This window comes from Mauremys mutica, chromosome 5 (genome assembly GCF_020497125.1).
Source record: "Mauremys mutica isolate MM-2020 ecotype Southern chromosome 5, ASM2049712v1, whole genome shotgun sequence".
NCBI classification, from domain to species: domain Eukaryota; kingdom Metazoa; phylum Chordata; order Testudines; family Geoemydidae; genus Mauremys; species Mauremys mutica.
The window spans coordinates 140,311,316-140,334,972 of NC_059076.1; the positions used below are offsets into that span (position 1 = coordinate 140,311,316).

A 23,657-nucleotide genomic window follows, 5' to 3' on the forward strand; every position below is an offset into this window, starting at 1 on the left:
AGAGACGCCCTAGACAACCCATCCCCCCTCTCCTGACCTCCTCCACTTTCATCCTCGAGAAAACGACGCCTGTTTCAAACGTGGCCACCCGACTCCCACATTTCCATGCTCCAATTGACCCCTCGGTGGCAGCTGGCTCACATCCAAACACTGTCCCGTGCAATGAGGCTGGTGGCCCATTGATGGGGTTGCTAAGGGAACAGGAGACCAGGAGACAGAGGCAGATTTCCTGCTCAGCCACAGGATGGCCCGTCAGTTTCCACCACTCACCGTTCTGCCGGCAAAGCTGACTTCCACAAACGGATCGACCAGGTTCTTCTTGTTGCTCTCAAAGCCAAAGATCTGCTTGACATTGTCCATGATGGCATCATCCACTGGAACAGAAGAGAACCCTCAACAAGCCGCGCTCGTGAGGCTGGAGCGCGCAAGGAGTCAGCTGACTGTGATGCAAGCAGCCAGCCCAGAATGGCCCGGGATGCCAGGCCCGGGATGCTCGGCTTCAGAGCACATAGAGGCGCCTGAACTCTCTGCTTAGAACCTGAATCTGAACTTTTCCATCACTGTGACCCACCCTCCAGTTAGTACCAGTTATGTGGTAGTGACAGACGTGACCACTGTGGGGCTGAGACCACTATGGGATTTTACATATCCACTAAAAGGCAATGTGTTCCAGTCCCTGGTGGAAGAAGAGGTGGAAGCCTCTTTAACCAGTCTCTTTAACCAGCCCCCAAGCCTTGTCCCGGTAACAATCCTGTCCCTGTACTAATTACTTTTACAGCCCTGGAGCCATAAAAGTCAATCTGCCCTGCAGGGCGAATGCCGCTGAGTGACACCAGGTAGAACGTCAACGGACAGATCCTCAGCTGGTGTAAATCAGCATAACTCCAATCTACACCAGCTGGGGGTTTGGTCCATTGTCTACCCATGGCGCTCTGCCGATTCACATGCACAGGAGAGCTCGTCTAAGGCGTTAAAAAGTCCGGTGTCAGAGTGAGATGCACAGAACGGACATCCAGAACACAGATGGACTATATCCCTTCACCCTTGGGCTGTAACATGTTACCGCTGCCGGGTCATTTCCAAGGCGACAAGCATGGGTCAGTTGCAATTAGACCCCATAGCAGAAATACATACTCTGGGGCAAGTCTTCAGCTCTGTAAATTTTCAGGCAGAAGTGAGCCCCTCTCAGCGTGACCCCAGTTGGGCGCAGAAGATTCCCCTCAATATCTTCCTTCTCTTCAGCCACTTCTTTCTTCTCCAGCTGCGAGACAAACAAATGAGCTGTTACAAAAGGAGAGAAATGGGGCTGAAGCTTTCCGCAAAGCAGAGAAATAGAGTCCGCTAAGCAGAAACTAATGCATCTTGCCCCCAAAGTGAGACCTCCTTTACCATAAACCAGCAACAGGGCCTCAGACCCAAAGCAGCCTTGAAAGTTTGGATTCAGATCCAAACTCCATGGATCAGGCCCATCTCTGCTGTAAAACCACAGACACATGGAGACTGCAGGATCTGACCTAGAGGGTGGGACCTTTAAAGTCTTCAGCACTGGCCTAACTCTACTCTCATGAGGTCCATGAGCGTTTTACCTCTGACTTCCGTGTGTTGGGTTTTGAGTTTGGTTCTGCTGGTAATAAGAGGTCAAATAATCACGTTCAATTTGTATTTATTAATCACAGATTGTAATCAAAGATTAATACAGTGAAATACAGAAGGGAAGGTCATGTTACCAAATCGATCTGAAGAATGGATTGCAGCTTGATTCACTCCCAGAAACTGCTCCTCTTTTATATTGCGCTTGGGACAAAGACACTTCCTTTCTCAAAGAAAATTCTTAACTGATCTACACGTAGAATCTCTGTCATGGTATCTCAGCTTATTTAATCAATACGCCAGAGAAATCTGTGATTAAGTCTTTATTATAGAAGCAGCAAAGAATCCTGTGGCTCCTTATAGACTAACAGACGTTTTGCAGCATGAGCTTTCGTGGGTGAATACCCACTTCTTCGGATGCAAGACTTGCATCCGAAGAAGTGGGTATTCACCCACGAAAGCTCATGCTGCAAAACGTCTGTTAGTCTATAAGGTGCCACAGGATTCTTTGCTGCTTCTACAGAACCAGACTAACACGGCTACCCCTCTGATATCTTTATTATAGAAAACACCTGTGGTAATAAGTAATTCCTAATAAGCTAAAAGCATCTCTCGCTGCCTCAAATTATCTCATCGATCACCGAAGATATTCGCAATAACAAGTATCTCTCATCAATGACAAATGGTTCCTTCCTGGACATCTGGACACATTCTCCGTGGGTCAAGAGGCTTCGAGTACAAATATTACACACATTCCACCATTTGGTCACACACTAAATTCAGCCGAAGTACATAGTCCCTAGAATCATAGCTACAGAAATTAGTATGGTAGATACAAAACACTTTGGTTTGTGCACAAAGGATCGTGGGGTTGTATATAAAAAGAATAATGGGAAGTTTGGCCCATTTGCTAACAAGTAGAAGAAGGCTAATTCTGAGTGGTTTAGGGCACCCTCCCCCCCCGGATCACCTGCAAGCTCAGGTAGAACTCTTTCTTGTCGAAATGTAACAGCACTGGGCAGGACTATTATAGGTGACCTGCAAGGGGTAAAACGGGATTTTGTTCCTTCATGATATACAAAGGTGACCTGAATATTTTTCCCCTGATTTGAGATTCAAGTTATCTGTACCCTGGAAGACTCTATGGACAGCTGGAGAACTAGCTACATAGATTCCAAGGACAGGAGGGACCACTGCAATCATCTAGTCTGACATCCTGTGCAACACAGGCCATAGGACTTCCCCCAAAATAATTTCTGCTTGAATTACAGAGAAACATCCAATCTTGATTTTAAAAGTTCAAGTGATGGGAAAGCCACCATGACCCTTGGGAAATTGTTGCAATAGTTCATTACCCTCATTGTTAAACTCGTGAATTTATGGCATCAGAAAAGCCAAGCAAGTGAATTTTTGTTAATTGGGAGGGAGTGGCATTTTCATTCACAATGTTTATAACTCTTGGGCTTTGACTCTTTGCTTTGTTAATTCCCTATTAGGTCAGCCACTAAGGAGAAAAGCTGTCTGTCTGTATTACCACCACCACCCCGGCCCCTACCTTCAATTAAGGACTGAGAAATTTCCCAATCTACATTTGAGTCAGCCAAGAAGTTTTCCAAAAAGAAGCAGGGATGTCTAATCTGAAATTCCTAATACATCTAAGGTACAAAACAAGCAGAAAGAAACACTTTCAGGCTCTCTTTATAGAATCATAAAATCGTAGGTCTGGAAGGGACCTTGAGAGGTCTTCCAGTCCAGTCCCCTGCACTCAAGGCAAGACTGAGTATTATCTAGACCATCCCTGACAGGGGTTAGTCTCAACTGCTCTGAAACAGCTCCAGTGATGGAGATTCCACAACCTCCCTAGGCAATTTATTCCAGTCCTTAACTACCATGACATTAGGAAGTTTTTTCTAATTTTTCCTAATGTCCAACCTAAACCACCTTTGCTGCAATTTAACCCCATTGCTTCTTGTCCTACCCTCAGAGGTTAAAGAAAACATTTTTTCTCCCTTCTTCTTATAACAACCTTTTAAGTACAGCACTTGAAAACTGTTATCATGTCCCACTTCAGTCTTATCCTCCACACTAAACAAACCCAATTTTTTCAATCTTCCCTCATCGGTCATGTTTTCTAGACCTTTAATCATTTTTGTTGCTCTTCTCTGGACTTTCTCCAATCTGTCCACATCTTCCCTGATGTGTGGCGCCCAGAACTGGACACAATACTCCAGTTGAGACCTAATCAGCGTGGAGTAGAGCGGAAGAATTACTTCTCATGTCTTGCTTACAACATTCCTTCATCCAGAATGATGTGTTACCCTGTTGACACATATTTAGCTTGTGATCCATTATGACCCCAAGACTCCTTTCCTTCCTAGGCAGTCATTTCTCATTTTGTGTGTGTGCAACTGATTGTTCCTTCCTAAGTGGAGGACTTTGCAATTGTCCTTATTGAATTTCATCCTATTTACTTCAGACCATTTCTCCAGTTTGTCCAGATCATTTTGAATTTTAATCCTATCCTCCAAAGCACTTGCAACCCCTCCCACCTTGGTATCATCTGCAAACTTTGTAAGTGTAGTCTCTATGCCATTATCTAAATCATTGATGAAGATATTGAACAGAACTGGACCCAGAACTGATCCCTGCGGGATCCCACTCCTTATGCCCTCCCAGCTTGATTGTGAACCACTGATAACTACTCTCTGGGAATGGTTTTCCAACCAGTTATGCACCCATCTTATAGTAGCTCCATCTAGGTTGTATTTCCCTATTTTGTTTATGAGAAGGTCATGCAGGACAGTATCAAAAGTCGTACTAAAGTCAAAATATACCACATCTACTGCTTTCCCCCATCCACAAGGAATGTTACCCTGTCAAAGAAAGCTATTAGTTCGGTCTGACACAATTTGTTCTAGACAAGTCTATGCTGACTGTTACTTATCACCTTATTATCTTCTAAGTGTTTGCAAACTGATTGCTTCATTGTTTGCTCCACTATCTTTCTGGGTACTGAAGTTAAGCTGACTGGTCTGTAATTCCCCGGGTTGTCCGTATTTCCTTTTTTATAGGCTGGCACTATTTTTGCCCTTTTCCAGTCATCTTGCCCTCTTCCATGACTTTTCAAAGATAGTCGCTAATTGCTCAGATATATCCTCAGTCAGCTCCTTGAGTATTATACATGCTAAATAAGCAAGAACAGGCCCAAAACCAATATTTTCCTTTGTAGAGCACCATGAAGGAGAGGGTTCTCCTTCCTCTGAAGCAGCATGTATAGGTCACTGCCATGGGTAGGTGATTGGTTTAAGTGGACCAATGATCTGTTGGAGTTCTTATGACACAATCATTATCAACACATCCCCTCAGATTTCTTCCCGTTATCATTCTAGCACAATCTCATTCAAGCCAACCCTTCATATCTTCTTCAGGCAGCAAGACGAGACAGTGGGCCCTCAAGTAGCTTTCTTTCTCCAGTGGCAGCAAAAATGGTACTTACGGGAGCTTCATCGCCAGGTCCCAGCACATACAGGCTGACTTTCACGTAACCTTTGGCCCCAGCAGAAAAGTCTTCAGAGTCAGAAAGGAGCAGCCACTTCCTGAGCAAGGCATGCTCTAAAAGAGAGAAACCGGGTTTCTGGTTTATTAGCGTCTGCCTCATAGGATGGAAAGATTTTGTAGCATCAGAATAAGGGAGGGGGAAAGCATTTCACAGTATTGTCAACCCAAAGCATTTAAAAGTCATGAGCCAGCTCTAAAAATATGATGAAATCGGCTCTAAAGTCATGAGAGTTTTAAAAATAATAAATGTTGAGTTCTTTTTATTTGCCTGCTGGTTTTTGAGCCCATAGGGTTTGTGTCATCAAGCTTTTCTTTGCACTGTGAAGGCAAGAAACTTACTTATTTTTCTAGTGATAGTTGAGATGCTCATGCAATCACATGACTCCAGGAGCTGGAGCTTTAAGAAAACCACCAAACAGCATGAGACGTGATAAAATTGCAGGAGTTGAGGACACTGAGTTCACCTAAACTAAGAACCCTTCCTCCAACACATCTGAACTTTTGCCTCTGGAAAAAGTTGGGTTGGAGGTTTTGTTTGTTTCTCACCCCTCCTGGTTTCAAATGGACAGGGATGGAAAGGGTTAAACGGATGTGAGACAGGTTGGCTTCTCATTGCATTTCCTACCTAGGTAAAGCAAGCTGCAATGTGATATTCTAGTGTCTTTCGCCATATCTAGGCACTCTGTCAGTCCTTCTTTTTCTCTCTGCAGGGACAACCACCCCAGTCCTTCTAGCAGGAACCCCCACCGCCGCTGCCTCTCTGCTCGACCATCCTCACCAGCAGAGCATCCCTCACTCCCCATGGCCCTCTCACTGCTCCCCTGGGTCCAGCTCTCCAGTGTGGAGACATCAGAGGGGTAAACCCCACGGCTCCCCTGCCTTCAGCTCTCTCTGACCCTCAGCTTCAGCAGTCAGCAGGCAACTCCCTCTGCTGACCCTCCTGCCTTCCATCCTCTCAGCCAGCAAACCCCGCGTGACTTGTTGCTCTCCTGCCTTCAGCCTTCCCCCAGGAACCACCTACAGCTTCCTTCAGGGACCTTCCACAGTCTCCTGGTCTCTGGCATCTCTCACCTCCCACTTTTCCTGACTGTGTCAGGCAGCCCTGATTCACAGTGTCTCCTACATCTAGGGCCCAGGTGCCCTCCTTTAAACCCAACTGGGGTCAGCGAACAAGTCACAGGTGCATGGGTCTCTTCCCTCTTAAAGGGACAGTGTCACCCTGTGACGTGCACATATAACTGCCTGTGTTTGTGTGCTTACATATAAATATACATGTGTGCGCACATGTAGACCCCTGCATTTGGCCCATAGAAAGTTGTTGCAAAGAAATGTCCCTATGTGAGAAATTTGATTTCTTAATTACAAATCTCTAATGGCCCAAAAATCTCTGTAATTGTTTAACTCACTTGGTTCTGCATAAACTGTCCCGACATCCAGCTATAAAATAAAATGAAAAACAAAATCAAATGTTTAGTCACAGGCTGCACAGAGAAGAGGCCAAAATGATTACAAATATTGAGAGAGAGAGAGAGAGAGATGAAATCACAAATCGTTACCCGAAATTCTCCAATCACAGAGTCTGTCCGGAGAGACCGGGAATCAACAACCTGGAGGGGGGAGGGGAAGATGCAAAAATGTAAATCCAGCATTTAAGAAAAATCTCACAACCATCCATGTTAAATCATTAGCATTCTCAGCGCACTCAGCTCAGTGGTTTGGAAAGCAAGTCAAAACCTGTCACATTTCATCACAATTCTTTTCTCATTTCAAATTTAACAAGAAATCAGGGAAATACGTTTTGCAAAAATATCATGATCATTCTCACCCCCTCCTTTGACACACTCTAGCAGTTTGTGTTTAACCTCACTAGGGGCCTGACACGAAGCCCCGTGAAGTGAAGGAGAGAGCACCATTGAGTTCAGTGTGTTTCGGGTCAGGTGTGATGTTGGCAGACCAGGTACCAGCTTATGCCAAGGTCCCTAGGCCTCTGAAAACTGACAAATGCCTGGCTGGGAACCAGTCTGACTCACCTGTGTTCGTGTTGTTAAACAGGTATTAGATTTCTAGAGATGTGTTTAGTGTTTGGACTTTATGAAATGCTTGTAAATTGCTGCCTGCATTAATCTCCCTATTAACAGCTGCATCCTGTTTCATAGGGTAATATTTCAGTATTTGCTCTGTAACTATAAAAGTATTTGCTATGACAAAGGCTAAGATTTTGTCACGGTTATTTTTAGTAAAATTCAGGGACAGGTCACGGGCAACAAACAAAAATTCACGGAAGCCGCAACCTGTCCCTGACTTTTACTAAAAATACCCTGGGAAGGGAGGGGGGGACAAACAGAGTGATGCCAGAGCTTGCAGTGCTCCCGCCCTGCCGCTGCTCCTGCAGCAGGGGTTGACTGCTGCTGCTCCAGCCCAGAGGGCCGGGGACTGCTGCTCTGGCAGCCCCAGGGCTGGCCGCCACTCAGATCGTCCGGCAGCCCTGGCCAAGAAGAAATCACGAAGGTCCCGGAAAGTCATCTGTGACCTCCATGACAGAATCATAGCCTTAGTTATGGACACGGGGGAAAAAAAACACTCAGTAGAGAGGCATTACCAGGGTGAAATACTGGTTTACCACAAGAGGCATCATCTCCTGCCCAACAAAAGAAGGCCCTTGGACACCAGACAAGCCATTGTGGAACATCAACAGACAAAAGACTTCGCTGATTGCTCCCCACACACCCATGAAGAGGAGACCTGCACAAATGCTCGCCCCGTCAGTTTGAACTCTGGAGAAAGGGAATAAAAATGCCTGACCAGAAGGAACTTTATTACTATGCTGCTTGAACTGTGAGAGGAAAAGACTTTTGAGCATAAGCAAGAGATCCCCAGTTAGTTAGCCCAGGTTTAGCCCAAAGAACATACAGAGCTTGCTTATTATAGCAGGTTCTAAAAGGCAATAGAAGCTAAGACTGTAACTCATTTGTATGTGTGCACCTGTTTTAACCTTGTAAATAACTCTCATTTCTTTTCTTAGTTAATAAAACTTTAGTTAGTTTATTATAGGACTGGCTACAAGCCTTGTCTGTGGTGTAGGATCAAAGGCGCAATTGACCTGAGGTAAGTAACCGGCCCTTTGGGACTGGGAGTAACCTGAATAGTGTTGGGATTTTTGATGCAAGGGACCATCTACCACAAAAGCAGGTTTGCCTGGCTGGGGTGCCCAAAGGGACTGTCTGTGACTCTGTGGTTAGGCTGCTGTGGTGGTTGAAAGCTTGGCACTTGGTTGGTGAAATCTAACTGTAGAACACACATCCAGTTCGGGGTTTGTGCCCTGGTTTGTGACAGTCCGGCCCTGAGGTGGGCACTCACAGTCGTGAGCAACTCCAGACAGCTCGACGGCAGGGTCTGGGACTTTTGATGCCAAAGGCCCCAGGTCTGATCCCTGCCCGTGGGGTCTGTATACACATGCACCACCACAGCAAGTGAGTGCAGAGCTGAATTGTTTCCTGTGAGACAACTCTGGCTTTAGTGGCTTTGCATCCCTCACATCAGGGGTGGTCAGAATGTGGCTAAGCATAGCCCAGGAGAACCTTCATCTCCAATACAGAGCTGCCACCCCGAAAGACAACAGATCCCAGCATGCAATGCTCCATTCAGATCAGAGCTGCCAGCCAGCCCCTGCAGCCTTCCCAATCATACCAGTGATAAGGGGAGCTGCAAACTGGTTAGCATTGTACCAGCTAGATACGACTCCCAAGCCAGTAGTGAGTGGCCACACATGGTCCTTACCTGGGTCAAAGTTTGGCGGTCCAACCCAGAATTATTCCAAGGAACCACAGAGTTACTGTGGAGCATGGAAGAGGAGTTTGGCAGTTTTGTCTCGAGAACTTACCGTGATGAATATGGGCTCATCAAACAGCTCAGCCGGAGATTCAAAGACATTGAAGAAAAAGATCTGTTAAAAAAATACAGATGAGACAAAGATCTGAAACGCGTCCAAAACCTGCACAGGGAGCCAGCAAAAAACAGTGGCCTGGCAAAGGTTGGCCTTGATATAAGTTGATTAAATCACAGTGCGATCCTTAGAGATGGAGAAAGGGGTAAACAGGATGTGGTCTCCTCATCTCAAAAAAGATATACTGGCAGGTTCCAAGAAGGGCAACTAAAATGATTAGGAGTCTGGAACAGGTCCCATATGAGGAGAGATTAAAGAGGCTAGGACTTTTCAGCTTGGAAAAGATGAGGGTAAGGGGGGATATGATAGAGGTCTATAAAATCATGAGTGGTGTGGAGAAAGTGAATAAGGAAAAGTTATTTACTTGTTCCCATAATATAAGAACTAGGGGTCACCAAATGAAATTAATAGGCAGCAGGTTTAAAACAAATAAAAAAAGTTCTTCTTCACAGAGCGCACAGCCAACCTGTGGAACTCCTTCCCTGAGGAGGTTGCTAGGACTATAACAGGGTTTAAAGGAGAACTGGATAAATTCACAGAGGTTAAGTCCATTAATGGCTATTAGCCAGGATGGGTAAGGAATGGTGTCCCTAGCCTCTGTTTGTCAGAGGGTGGAGATGGATGGCAGGAGAGAGATCACTTGATCATTGCCTGTTAGGTTCACTCCCTCTGGGGCACCTGGCATTGGCCACTGTCGGTAGACAGGATACTCGGCTGGATGGACCTTTGGACTGACTCAGTATGGCCGTTCTTATGTTTGTATGTTCATGCTTTACACTAGCTGCTGGAATTCAATATTTTTCCACTTCTCATCTGAGGATCTCAGAGCACTTTGCAAACATCAACTAATTAAGCAGGGCAGTAAACAATCTCTGGTGCAGGCAGATAAACTGAGGCCGAAAGAGGGGCAATGATTTGCCCAAAGTCACACAGTAGTGCGGAGGTCAATGGGCCTAGGATCATTGTCACCAGCTGAGGATCCGCCCCAGGAAGTCTGTAGCAGAGCCAGGAAGCAAATGTAAAAGTAAATTTACACCCGTGCTGGCCGGGCAGGCGGTGCCTGTACTCTCCATGCTGCCCTAAGTGCAGACCTGAAGTGACTTCTTGGCAGGGAGGAAGAGGCAGCGCGACCTAGTGGGTAGGGCAGTGGATCAGGACTTGAGGGACCCAGGTGCTGCCCCCAGCTCTGCTATTCACCTGCTGTGCACATCTCTGAGCCCCTCTTTCCCCTCCTAGGCTTTGTCTTTCTTTTATATTTAGACTCTAAGCTCTTTGGAGTAGCGCCGCAGCCAGCTGAGGCAGGAGATGATGCAGGCTGCAGCCGGGGCTGGCTAGTGTGGGAACAGGCCCAGGCTGGAGCAGAGACAGGGACAGTCTGTTCAAACTACTGGCAATGGAAATCCCCCTGGCCAGATAGTGAGGTTGGGCAGACTGGAGAGACTGCGTCCCTGGGTGGGTTCTCGCCTGTAGATTGGCTGAACCCTGGTTGAATGGCATAGGCCCGAACACGAGACCTGCAGGTAATGGCCTCTGATGACTCATCCCACTCAGGGATGATCCTCAGGCTGACGCAGGCTGGGAGCTATCACAGGCAGGGACCATCCCACTGTGTGGGTGCCCAATGCCGATCACAGGGGCGCCCTGATCTCGGCTGGTGCCTCTACATGTGACTGTAATAAGAAGGTGAGAATTGTTTCCTGGCTGTCTCCGGGCACTAGCCGTACCTGGAGGAGCGCGTGGGCGAGTTTCTGTGCACCTGTCTCCCACGCAAACTGCAAGTGACTAACGTGCTAGGAGAATGTTCTCAGCTGCTCTCTCACATGATCCCTTTCGGAGGCCCTACAGGATCTAAGCAAGCCTGGAATGAGGTTAGACCGAACAACAGCCGGACTCACCTCATCGAAGAACGGGCCATTCCCTTTGCGGATCCTAGTTCTTTTCGTCTGTCCGGCAACCGTCACTTTCACCACAGATTTGATGTTGACACCGGGAAGCTGCCTGCCCTCTATGACTCGCACCCTGACCTAAAGGCAGGTGGAGGAGAAAAGGGCAACGGCCTGTCAGATGCTGGGGAATGCTCACACACAATGCTCAGCTTTCAGCTACACCTCTGGAATCACTGGGGCTGCACCCACACTGGCAGACGGGAGTCTGGCCTACAGGGAGATCTGTCCACAGGAGCTCCTGGGACACATTCTCCATGCGCTCAGTCACAACTAGTCATTAACCGAGAAGATGCGGCCCTGAGCTGCAGAGCTCGGCTCCAGCTCCCGCAGGATTCCCGGGTGCTTGGATCAGTTTAATGCATTGCAGGGCAATGAAGAACCCAGGATGGTCCCGCACCAGAGAAGGTTTCACTCCTAAGATGTTGCAGTCAATGGGATGGTAAAGGAGGAGCCGCTCGGAGAGGCAAATGTCACACACACATTGCTGCTGCTCACCTGAAAGTCCTGCGGTTTGTTGGACAGCAGCTTTTTCGGGGCGCTTTTCCTCCTCTTGATCCCATGGACGTGGTGTGAAGGAGGCTTCCGGGGGAGCGTGGGCTGCTCCGACCCAGAGGGGCCTGTGGAAGGCTCCGTCTCATCCCCTGTCACTATCTGGTCTTCGGTGTCTTCCTCCCCGGCTGTATCTGGAAGGCATGGGGGTGACAGCTCAGTTGGGGAGGACACGGAGAATTGGGAACTGAGCCAAGAGATCAGAGCTGAACCCACAGAAACAGGCCAGGGCAGTTCGTCATCGTTAGCTTTGCACAGGAGAAGGGCCCAGATTTGTCCCCAATATCCAGACCTCAGGTTGGGTTCACACCACACGACCCCCTTGTGCCAGGCAAGACCCTGGAATCAGTCCCAGCTCACCAGGATGAGCACAGCTCCCCGAGCAGCCATCACCACGGCCTAGGGCAGGGGTTCTCGCAACACATTTTGGTGGCCACCAATTCTTGCTGGTGGCCACCCTGACAAACCCGTCTCTCTGTCTGTGCCTCCCGTGACCCAGGGAAGGTGGGTTGGGAACTCACCAGCCACCTGTGGAGTCCCAGGCTCCCCGTCCCCTGGTCGGGCGGGAGAGCCACCCAGAGGAGCGCCTTGGGAACCGAACACCACAGCCGCCTCCAGCACCGCGCACACCGGCCCCACGTGTCCCCAGAGGCGCTGCCTGGAGCCCCCGAGAAGGCTGCAGAGTGCGGGGTGCTGACCCCTGCTGGCGACACCAGAGCAAACACCAAGGTGGTGCGCATCTCACTGCCCTTGGGCACAGCTATTCAGGAGCAACAGGAGGGAGGGGCTGCTGCTTCCCCCTCCCCCCCCCATCTCCGCCCATGCTTTGGAGGGTGTCGCGGCCGCAGCAACATCCGCTGGCAGCCCCATTCGAGGCTCGCTGTCCTAGGGGCACAGGGGGGAAATGCTCCACAACTTCGGCTACTCTTCACTAAGCCTGGTATCTGGGAGCATGTGCACCCCTAGCAGGCACAGGCGCTGACTTTCATTTTCCCGGGTGTTTGCTCCATCCCAATCCGCCCTGAGGTCCTGCCCCTACTCACCCCTTCCCCCACAGCCCCACCCTCACTCTGCCTCTTTCCACCCCCGCTCTGCCCCCTCTCCCAAGGTCCCGCCCTTCCTGCCCCCACTCCGCCCCCTTTCCCCAGCGCCTCCCGCCCGCTGCCAAACAGCTGATCGGTGGATGGCTGATGGGTGCTGAGCACCCTCTATTTTTTTCAGTGGGTTCTCCAGTCCCGGAGCACCCACCGAGTCGGTGCCTATGCTAGCAGGGATGTTTCTTTTACTTACTAGACCAAGGGGAGAGGCAAGGGGGAAGCATTCCCTGGGATCCATCTTAAAACAAGAGCCTGGAAAGCCAATTTCTCAGAGCAGCTGCAGCTTTAGCTCCCACACTCAGGGTGCACAAAGCACACGCTCAGATCTCTGCAAGAGTTGACACCCAGCACAGCACCATCTGTTGGTTATGATACACGTGACCCACACTAGAGAAGCACACTGATTTTTGTCCTCCACTTGGGGCTAATCTCTTAAAGGGCTTGGCAGCCTGCTGTAGAGATGGGGGAAACTTTTTAGCCAAAGCTGCTTTTTTGCAGGGAGGGAATGCGGATTTGGTAATAGCAAAACATTTTGCCCATTCGCGCCAATTTTGCTGAATTGTTCAGTCTGGGTGGGGGACGGGGAGGAATCTGGAAAAAAACAAAGGTGATTTGTGTGTGTGTGTGTGTGTGTGTGTGTGTGTGTGTGTGTGTGTGTGTGTGTGTGTGTGTGTGTGTGTGTGTGTGTGTGTGTGTGGTTTGAAGTGACTTTTGGTTTCACCATTTCCTTGATTTTTAACAAATCCAAAAACATTTTAAAAGTTTCAAAATCGAAAAAAAGCCATTCAATTTTGTCAACACAAAATGGTTCATCTGACCCCAAATGAAATTTCTTCACCATTTGATTCGCTCAAAATTTAAAGTTTTCCACTTTGGTCCCAACCGAAAGGAATTTTTTTTCAGCTTTTCAAAATTGCCAGTGAATTAAAACATCTCTTATTCATTAGGTAATAATTGGAGATATACCAATCTCCTAGAACTGGAAGGGACCTTGAAAGGTCATTGAGTCCAGCCCCCTGCTTTTACTAGCAGGACCAATTTTTGCCCCAGATCCCTAAGTGGCCCCCTCAAGGATTGAACTCACAACCCTGGGTTTAGCAGGCCAATGTGCAAACCACTGAGCTATTCACCCAGCTCTAGTCTGCTGCTGTTTCAAGCTAATGGAGGAAGTCCCATGCTAGAGGCTGACGCGTTTAACACAAATCCCCTCTGCCAGCACAAGCAGGTTTGGTTATAAACATGGCAGCAGGGCTGTCGGAACAGGAAGGGTCAGAGCCCCCTCACTTTTTACCAGGTAGAGGGGGCAGAGAGGAGCAAGCAGGGGCGGGGCCTCAGGGGGAGGGGCGGGGCCTCAGGGGAAGAGGCGGGGCAGGGGCGGGGTCTCAGGGAGAAGAGATGCCAGTGGCCCCCCTGCACTTTTAGGGAGCTTCCATCACCCCTGTGTGGTACCAGGTACGTCCCATTAGCTGGGGGCAGTGGCACACTCATCAGCCTCTTGAAAGTGATGGAAACACACACACCCCTGCTGTGGGTCACCCCCTCTCCCCCTCCCTCCCCCCCCCCCCACACACACACGCACAAACACACCAAATAGGCAAAGCCCCAGAGGCTAGAAGCCGTATTTTGGATTAAGCTGCTGCTATGCGAAATTCAACTCCCCGGCCAGCCTGCGAGGGGGAATGATACTGGATGGGCTGTTCAATCTCACTTTGGTTTTTCATCATCACCCCCATGATGAAAGTTGGGGAACTCACTGTCCCTGGACTGAGAACGTTCCCTGATGATTTTGCAGGAATAGGGCAAAAAGACCCTCAATTACTCAGTGCCCTGGGGAAAACACCAACAAGAAGTGGCCAGAGGGGGGCCGGCAGGGCCGGATCAACGCAGATTTGCATGCGAACGGAAAGAAGTTCGCTTGCTTGAGCTAGCAGCGTTGGGACCTGGCACATGGAGTTGTAGCCCTAGGGAGGAAAGGAGGGGGGCAGCAGCGGGGGGAGGGGTTGTTAGTGGGTTACAGGATGTTGTAATGAGCCATAAATCCAGTGTCTCTGGTCAGTCCGTGATTTTTAGTGTCTAGCAGAGAAATGAATTTAAGCTCCCAGACTCGTCTTTGGAAAGTGCTGTGCAGGTTTCCTTTGAGGATGAGGACTGAGAGGTCAGATACAGAGTGATCACTTGCTGAAAAGTGTTGGGGTGTTTTTGTCTTTGATCATTTCCCTGTGTGAGTTCATTCGAGAGCGCAGTGATTGTCTGCTTTCACCCACAGAGTGGTTATTGGGCACTGGATGACATACAGCACGTGTTGTGATGGGCATCTGTAGGACCCAAGGATCTTGAAAGGTGTGTTGTGGGGGGTGTTGATCAGTGTAGCAGTGGAGATTTGGCTGCAGGCTTTGCAAGGGTTGTTCTGGCAGGATCTGGTGCCGCTTTCAGTTGGTGCGCCTGGGGCTAATATCCGGGGGGGGGGGGGGTATTAACAGGAGTGTCGTCTGTAAAACACAGGAGATCACTGTCCTGCTCTACTCGACACTGGTGAGGCCTCAGCTGGAGCACTGTGTCCAGTTCTGGGGGCCACACTTTAGGAAAGATGAGGATAAATTAGAGAGAGACCAGAGGAGAGCAACACAAATGAGAAAAGGTTTCAAAAACCTGACCAATGATGAAAAGTTTAAAAAAAAATTGGCCATGCTCAGTCTTGAGAAAAGAAGACCTGGAGGACTGTATATATGTTAGAGGCTGGTATAAAGAGGACAGTGATCAATTGTTCTCCACATGCACTGAAGATAGGACAAGAAGTCATGGACTTCATCTGCATCAAGTGGGATTTAGGTTAGATATTAGGAGAAGCTTTCTAACTCTAAGAGGAGATAAAGCTCTGGAACAGACATCCACAGGAGGCTGTGGAATCCCCATCACTGGAGGTTTTGAAGAACAGGTTGGACAAACCCCTGTCAGGGATAGTCTGGGTTTACTGACTTCTTCAGGTCCCTTCTAGGCCGACCTGTCTATGATTCTATACAACTTTTGCAGAGTCTAATGGGGTTCAGATCCAGACCCATCTCTCTGCTAAAAACTTCTGGGAATCCAAAGGATCATTGATCACATTGTGTTCACCACCAGGGCTCAGCTCCCTAGCACTGTGCAAAGTAACGCACATTGGAAAACATCATCCCAACTATACATATACAATGATGGGGTCTGAATTAGCTGTTACCACTCGAGAGAGAGATCTTGGAGTCATTGTGGATAGTTCTCTGGAAACATCCACTCAATGTGCAGCGGCAGTCAAAAAAGCAAACAGAATGCTGGGAATCATTAGGCAAGGGATAGATAAGACAGAAAATATCATATTGACCCTATATAAATCTATGGTACGCCCACTTCTTGAATAGTGCATGCAGATGTGGTCACCCCATATCAAAAAAGATATATTGGAATTAGAAAAGGTTCAGAAAAGGGCAACAAAAATGATTAGGGGTATGGAACGGCTGCCATATGAGGAGAGATTAATAAGACTGGGACTTTTCAGCTTGGAAAAGAGACGACTAAGGGGGGATCTGATAGAGGTCTATAAAATCATGACTAGTGTGGAGAAAGTAAATAAGGAAGTGTTCTTTACTCCTTCTCATAACACAAGAACTAGGGGTCACCAAATGAAATGAATAGGCAGCAGGTTTAAAACAAACAGAAGGAAGTATTTCTTCACACAACACAGTCAACCTGTGGAACTCATTGCCAGGGGATGTTGTGAAGGCCAAATACTATAACAGAGTTCAAAAAATAGCTAGATAAGTTCATGGAGGACAGGTCCATGACTGGCTATTCGCTAGGATGGGCAGGGATGGTGTCCCTAGCCTCTGTTTGCCAGAAGCTGGGAATGGGTGACAGGGGATGGATCACTTGAATGTTCTGTTCATTCCCTCTAGGGCACCTGGCACTCGCCACAGTCAGAAGACAGGATACTGGGCTAGATGGGCCTTTGTTCTGACCCAGTCTGGCCATTCTTAAGTTCTTATGCCTGCAGCAAACTGCAGGGTAATGCTAGTGTTAAAGTCCAAGATAATGGGTTCCCTGTGCAAGCCAGATAACACAAACAACACACTTAGCAGAATGCAGCCTACAAATGCGAGAAATGCACATGCAACAGTGTCTCTTTACCGGTGATGGTGTCAAGCTCAGCTGTGGACGGTGTTGGCTCCGGAGGGGTAGGCGGTGGGAACAGAGGAGCGGCCCCAGGTGGAGGAATGTAGGAAACCTGCAGGTTGAGGAAGGCCTGGAGAACAGAGAAGGATCATTATAAAAGGCTCATATGCAACAGGACTGCGTAGGTCATTACAGAACAAGTGTCAGTGGTCTGAAGTGCTTTGTCCCCTCCTCACGTTCGCCATGGATCTTTCCAGCCTAAAGAAATTGCAGAGTTGAATACGTCACTGTCTTACCAGGTATTGCGCATGCAACGCACCTACCCTGCTATCCATCATCTCAAGAGCACACCTGCTAGGCTGTCCAGTGGCCCAGGTACATCCTGATAGGATGCACTTGCAGTGCAAATAAACCTACTAGGTTGCTGAGCCTGCAAATAAAACCTTTATCTAGCACTCTCCATCAGTAGCTCTCGAAGCATTTTACACAGGGGGTCAGTATAATCATCCCCATTTCACAGAGGGGAAACTGCGGCACAGAAAGACCATAAGGGCATAAGAACGGCCAGACCGGGTCAGACCAAAGATCCATCCAGCCCAGTGTCCTGTCTGCCGACAGTGGCCAGTGCCAGGTGCCCCAGAGGGAGTGAACCTAACAGGCAATGATCAAGTGATCTCTTTCCTGCCATTCATCTCCATCCTCTGACGAACAGAGGCTAGGGACACCATTCCTTACCCATCCTGGCTAATAGCCGTTAATGGACTTAACCTCCATGAATTTATCCAGTTCCCTTTTAAACCCTGTTACAGTCCTAGCTTCACAACCTCCTCAGGCAAGGAGTTCGACAAGTTGACTGTGCGCTGCGTGAAGAAGAACTTCCTTTTATTTGTTCTAAACCTGCTGCCCATTAATTTCATTTGGTGACCCCTAGTTCTTGTATTATGGGAACAAGTAAATACTTTTCCTTATTTCACTTTCTCCACATCACTCATGATTTTATAGACCTCTATCATATCCCCCCTTAGTCTCCTCTTTTCCAAGCTGGAGAGGGGAAGTGACTTGCTCAACATCACCCACATGAACCGAAGCCACATCTCTGGCATCCCAAGCCAGTTCACTATCCAAGAAGAGGGCTCAAAAGTGAAAGGCTTAAAATGCTCCTACTGGCTGCTTTCTGAACTCATTATGGCCTGGTCTACACTAGGGGGAGGGATCGATCTAAGATACGCAACTTCTGCTATGAGAATAGTGTAGCTGAAGTCGATGTATCTTAAATCGACTTAGAATCACTTACTTCTCATCCTCACAGCACGGGATCGATGGCCGCCGCTCCCCGATCAACTTTGCTTCCGCCTCTCGCCAAGCTGGAGTTCAGCAGTCGACAGGAAAGCGATTGGGGATCAATTTATCGCATCTACACTACATGCGATAAATCGATCCCTGATAGATCGACCGCTACCCGCCGATCCGGCAGGTAGTGTGGACATACCCTATATGGTGCGGCAGGTGAAAGCAACAGCTCTGTACTTGAAAGGGTTTCTGCCTTCTGTTCTCCTGCAAAATGATCATTTTTACTGAGCAGAAAATTCCCAGTTCCGCCCTAGCTAAATGGTATATCCCCATCCCGCTTCCCCCAGCCGTTCAAGCAATAACAGAGCACTGATGCTGGCTGCTTTTTAGACAATTTGAAAATGGGCTTGTGATTAAATAATTGGCCACTAGAGGGCAGCTTTAGACTGTTTAGTGTCTCTAAAGCCAAAGAATGGAGAAACTGTCTTGGAAATGGGAAAGGAAGCAGGGCTGGAGGGACACAGATGGACAAGGAGCAGGACTGGGGGCTAGTGGTGCACAGTGTCCGAGGGACCACAGACATGGGTTCTATTCCCGGTGCTGCCAGTGACTGCTATGGTACATTGGGCGTTTCTGCGTCTCTGTGCCGTAGTCTCCTCATCTGTAAAATGGGGATAAGGCTGCCAACCTCCAAGAGTTTTTGAGATGGCTTCTTCAAGTGCTCAGGCCTCCTTCGATGAGAAAGGCAAAGGCGCTATCACTGGATCTGAACACACGTCACGGGCAAGGTTAGCTGTCAAAAAGGAGCCACTGTCATCATTTATTCACAGGGTTTTTTCATAGATTCCAAGCCCAGAAGGGACCACTGTGATCATCCGGGCTGACCTCCTGCATCACACAGACCCTACAACTGTCCCAAAATAACTCCTAGCGCAGAAACACACCCACTCGTGAGCTCAAAATTGTCTGTGCTGGAGAGCCCGCCATGACCCTGGGGAAACTGTTCCACTCGTTAATTACTCTTACTGTTAAAAACTTACGCCTCATTTCCTGACTGAATTTGTCTAGCTTCAACTTCCAGCCGTTGGATCATCTTATACCTTACTGAGGAGCCCATGACTAAATAGCTGTTCCCCAGATAGGTACGTATAGTCTGCAATCAAGTCACCCCTTAACCTTCTCTTTGTTAAGCTAAACAGATCGCGCTCCTTGAGTCTCTAGCTACAAGGCAGGTTTTCTAACCCTCTAATCATTTTCATGGCTCTTCTCTGAAACTTCTCCAATTTATCAACAACCTTCTTGAACCGTGGGCAGCAGAACTGGACACGGTGCTCCGGAAGCAGTCACACCAATGATAAATGCAGAGGTAAAATAACCTCTCCACTCCTCCTGGAGGATCCCGTTTATGCATCTAAAGATCACACTAGCCGTTCTGGCCACAGCGTCACACTGGGAGCTCACGTTCAGCTGATTATCCACCAGGACCCCAAATCTTTTTCAGCGTCCCGGCTTCCCAGGATAGAGTCCCCCGTCCTGTAAGTAAGACCTACATCCTTTGTTCCCAGATGTAGACATTTATCTTCTGCAATATTCAAACATGTATTGTTAGCTTGTACCCGGCTTATCAAGCAACCCAGATCACGCTGTATCAGTGACCTGCCGTCTTCATTATCTCCCACTCCCCCAATTTTTGTATCCTCAGCAAACTTTACCCGTGATGGTTCTATGTTTTCTTCCAGGTCACTTTAAAAATGTCAAACAACACAGGGTTCAGAAACACTCCCTGCTGGACCCCACTGGAAACACATCCACTTCAGGAGGGTTCCCCATTTACGGTTACATTTTGAGACCGATCAGTTAGACTCACAGACTTTAAGGCCAGAAGGGACCATCGTGATCATCTGGTCCTACCTCCTGCACATCGCAGGCCACAGAACCGCACCACCCACCCCTGTAATAGGCCCCTGAGCTCTGGCTGAGTCAGGGACGCCAGAATGGGAGGGGAACAGGGGGCCATGCCCTCTCACGTTTCGCCATGGGCCCCGCCTCTCCTCTTTCCCCCAAGACCCCACCCCGGGGGGCAGGGACACAGGCTGGGGGCCCCCACCCCAGGCAGGCAGAGGATCCGTGGTTGCCCAGAGTTGCCTCTTCTCCCCCCCTCCCTCCCCCCACACACACCCTTTTGGGGAAGCTCGCCGCCCCTGGGCTGAGTTACTGATGTCCCAGATCATGATTTGCAGACTTTAGGTTAAGAGTCCACCATTTACACAAGTTTAAACCTGCAAGTGACCCATGCCCCATGCTGCAGAGGGAGGCAAAAAGTCTGTGACAATCTGACCTGGGGGGAAATTCCTTCCCGACCCCAAAGATGGCAGTCAGGTGGACCCTGAGTATTTTGGTGAGACCCACCAGCCAGACCCCTGGCAAAGAATCCTCTGTAGTAACTCCGAGCCCTGCCCACCCAGATTCCCATCACCGGCCCCGGGGGATATTTGCTACTAGCAGTCACATATCGGCTACATGCCCGTGTCGTCACATTGGCAGCTCAGAGTCATCCTGTGGTCAGCCAATATACCCATGCCTTTCTTCTCGTCTGTTGCTTCCCACTCATAAATCCCCAGCATATAGTTGGCCAGCTTTTAATCCATTTAATGTGCTCCAATTTAACTTTACATCGTTCTATTTTTTTTTTAATCAAATTGTCATGCGGGAGCAAGTGAATCCCTTTACAGAAGTCTACATGTATTAATACCATAGCACCTAGAAGCCCCATTCATGGCCCAGGACCCCACTACGCAAGGCCCTGTACAAACACAGAACAAAAAGCCGGTCCCTGCCCCAAAGAGCCAACAATCTAAGCGCACACCTCAGCAACTCAAACCAATGCCCAGATTGACTTGCAGCCTGATGGAACATTGAATCTGCACTTGGAGAGCCAGTGGGGCAAGTGTGGGGAGGATTCGTTCTGTTTTTCAGAATTAAAACAAGCCCGAATCCCTGTTTTACATGCAAATCGCAATGCACTGTCCATGCCTTCAAGGCAGATCAAATAGATACCCAGACAGCTGCATCCCTGCTTCTCCTGGAAATGGAATCCATGGGCGGGAGGTGCAGAGGGGAAGTGGGAGGTGGTTTCCCCATCTGTATGAATAACAGATTGCAACACCCTACAGTCTGGTGTATGCTAGATGGAGGATTTTATGTCAGTAACAATTCATCCCCAAGATGAAACCTTAACAGACAAAAAGAGATTCACATCCTCTCTACTGTCCATCTGCAAATGCACTAACAAACCGTACCTGGGAAACAGGAACTTTCTACTGTAAATCCTCAGCTGTTGACACATTTTCTTCAACTGGGAAGTTATCAGATATAACAAGATGAGCAAAGCTAGAGAATTCCATGGAAAAGAACAGGGTGTCCCAGGGCAAAGGTATCTGTCATTCAGTAGATGGCACAATTCTTTCTGCTTCATTCTGGGCCAATGGCCCAGCGTGGCAGAGCTGCTCAAAAAGAAGAAACAAAGGTGATTTTTTTTATTTGAAAAATGTTGGCCAACTATCGGGGACAAATTTCACAAAAAATTCCACCCATTTTTTCAGCTTTTGAAATGTGGTTGAAATTTTAACACTTGAAACATTTAACGCGCTCCAGGATTGGAGAGAGCTGTGATGCTGGAAGTGCCATGCTGGGGAGAAAAAGTAGAAGGAACAACAGGATGGTGCAAAGTAAGGAAAGGGATTAATTTTCTGCTTTAGCCCAACACAAGTGACTGGGCTCAGTGCAGGGGTCACTGGGTGACACCCTCTGGCCTGTGCCCAACAGGACGTCAGACCACATGATCTAATGGTCCCTTCTGGCCTTAAACTTTAGGAATTTACAAACTACCTTCTCTCCCACACGCTGGTTTTCCCGCTGCTGCTCCTCCTGCCATCTCAGCAGGCAAGTGATAAGTGTTCTGTGCACCCACAAAATGCCGAATTGGCACAACTGAACTGCTTTACCACCTGTACCCATTTCCTCACCCACTTACACCGGCTGCGAAAGTTATTATACAGCACCATCCAGAAGTGCCAACCCCAAATGTTCAAGTCAGGTCCCAGAAAGCATGAGACTGGTTTAAAAAGCATGAGATTTTCATTAAAAAATCATCTTTGTATTTGCCTGTTGGTCTTTGAACCTTTAGCAGGGCCTGCTTTCAGTTTTTTCTCTGCAACCACAAGGGCTATCCGCTTACTACTTTTTAAAAGAATAAAAGCGGAGATTTTCACCTAAGCACAGGATCCAGGAGCGCTAAGAAAGCACCAGATACCGTGAGACTCACAGCGGATTCACAGAGAGTTGGCAACACTGACTTCACACCACTGCAGAATTTGACCTCCCGATCTGGAACTTGATCCTCAATCATGAAGTGTGTGTCAGCTTGTTTCGACTTTAATTGCAGGCTGCTTCCAAAGGAGAGTATCTAACGGGCTAACCAAAGGGACCGAGGGATGACGTGAACTCACGCTTGTGGGGAAGCTTGCACAAGCTCACCTGAGCGGTTATTGATCAGTGGTACCGTGCCACAGATGTGCCTGGTGCTGGGCAGTTCAGTCACAGATGGAGTCTCTACCTCTGAGAGCCTGGCAGTCCAAGCTTTCGTTTAACAGAAGAATGAAGTGCAAGCAGGGCCCGTTGCAAGGCAGCGTGGTTCAGTGAAATTCCAGTTAAAGAGGCACTGCCTGGCAGCAGGCCCGGCTCCAGCTTTTTTGCCGCCTCAAGCGGCGAAGGAAAAAAAAAATAAAAGGGGAAACCCGATTGCGCTGCCGCCGAAGAAGAAGAAGAAGAAGGGGAGAAAAGGACTCGCTGCCGAATTGCCGCCGGAGACCCAGACGTGCCGCCCCAATAGCAGCCAGAGGGCCACCCCAGGCTCCTGCTTCCTTCGCTGGTGCCTGGAGCCGGCCCCGCCTGGCAGGGGGGTAGAGACTGGAGGAGTGAGCGCTTTTGCATGCCCAAGCACTGCTGACCTTGCCCACCCAAAGACTTAGCCATAGGTCAACAGGTTCAGGGCATCATCTCAAAGGACCCAAATCACAGATCCAGTGATGATTTTTTCTAGAGCAATTACACCGTGGGGGTGTGCAAAGGGGCCAGGAATCACAAGCAGGTGCACGCACACCCCACCCATTCCATGCACGGATGTTTAATCCGTCTACTGGATTGTCCACCAACCCTGCCAATCTAGCCTCTGCTGTCCTCCTCCCACTGCGCAGTGTTTTATCTCCCACTGAGATCCGTTCAGGTGAAGGACGGGTTGACTGCAGAACTGCCCGAGGGGCCCCCAAGCTGTGCCCTTTTGCCAGTCCTGAACACCAGGGACACCAAAGCTAACTCTCGGAGCCAGATTGTGTGTCCGCCCCGGGGCGTCTCCTCCACCCTATTCCATCGTCCCAGAGGTGGCAGACCAAGGGGTCTCAAGCTGGGATTCAGGACCCTTCCCCCTCTTAGGGGTCACAAAGAGGGGTCAGAGACTCACAACTAGAGCTGCTCAGGAAATCG

At 48.8% G+C, this 23,657-nt stretch overlaps 1 protein-coding gene across 7 annotated transcripts in view; it reads right to left on the minus strand.

Moving 5' to 3' along the window:
* DYSF (dysferlin) overlaps nt 1–23,657 on the minus strand; it is a 288,276-nt gene that overhangs the window by 206,551 nt on the left and 58,068 nt on the right. For all 7 annotated transcript variants that reach the window (XM_045018205.1, XM_045018204.1, XM_045018206.1 and 4 more), the window contains exons 5-13: nt 16,842–16,956; nt 11,533–11,720; nt 10,987–11,115; nt 9,029–9,091; nt 6,705–6,755; nt 6,555–6,585; nt 5,087–5,202; nt 1,135–1,261; nt 271–374 (exon numbers count right to left, since the gene is read on the minus strand). In XM_045018205.1, the coding sequence (XP_044874140.1) occupies nt 271–374; nt 1,135–1,261; nt 5,087–5,202; nt 6,555–6,585; nt 6,705–6,755; nt 9,029–9,091; nt 10,987–11,115; nt 11,533–11,720; nt 16,842–16,956 (924 nt within the window). The remainder of the gene's footprint in view (nt 1–270; nt 375–1,134; nt 1,262–5,086; nt 5,203–6,554; nt 6,586–6,704; nt 6,756–9,028; nt 9,092–10,986; nt 11,116–11,532; nt 11,721–16,841; nt 16,957–23,657) is intronic.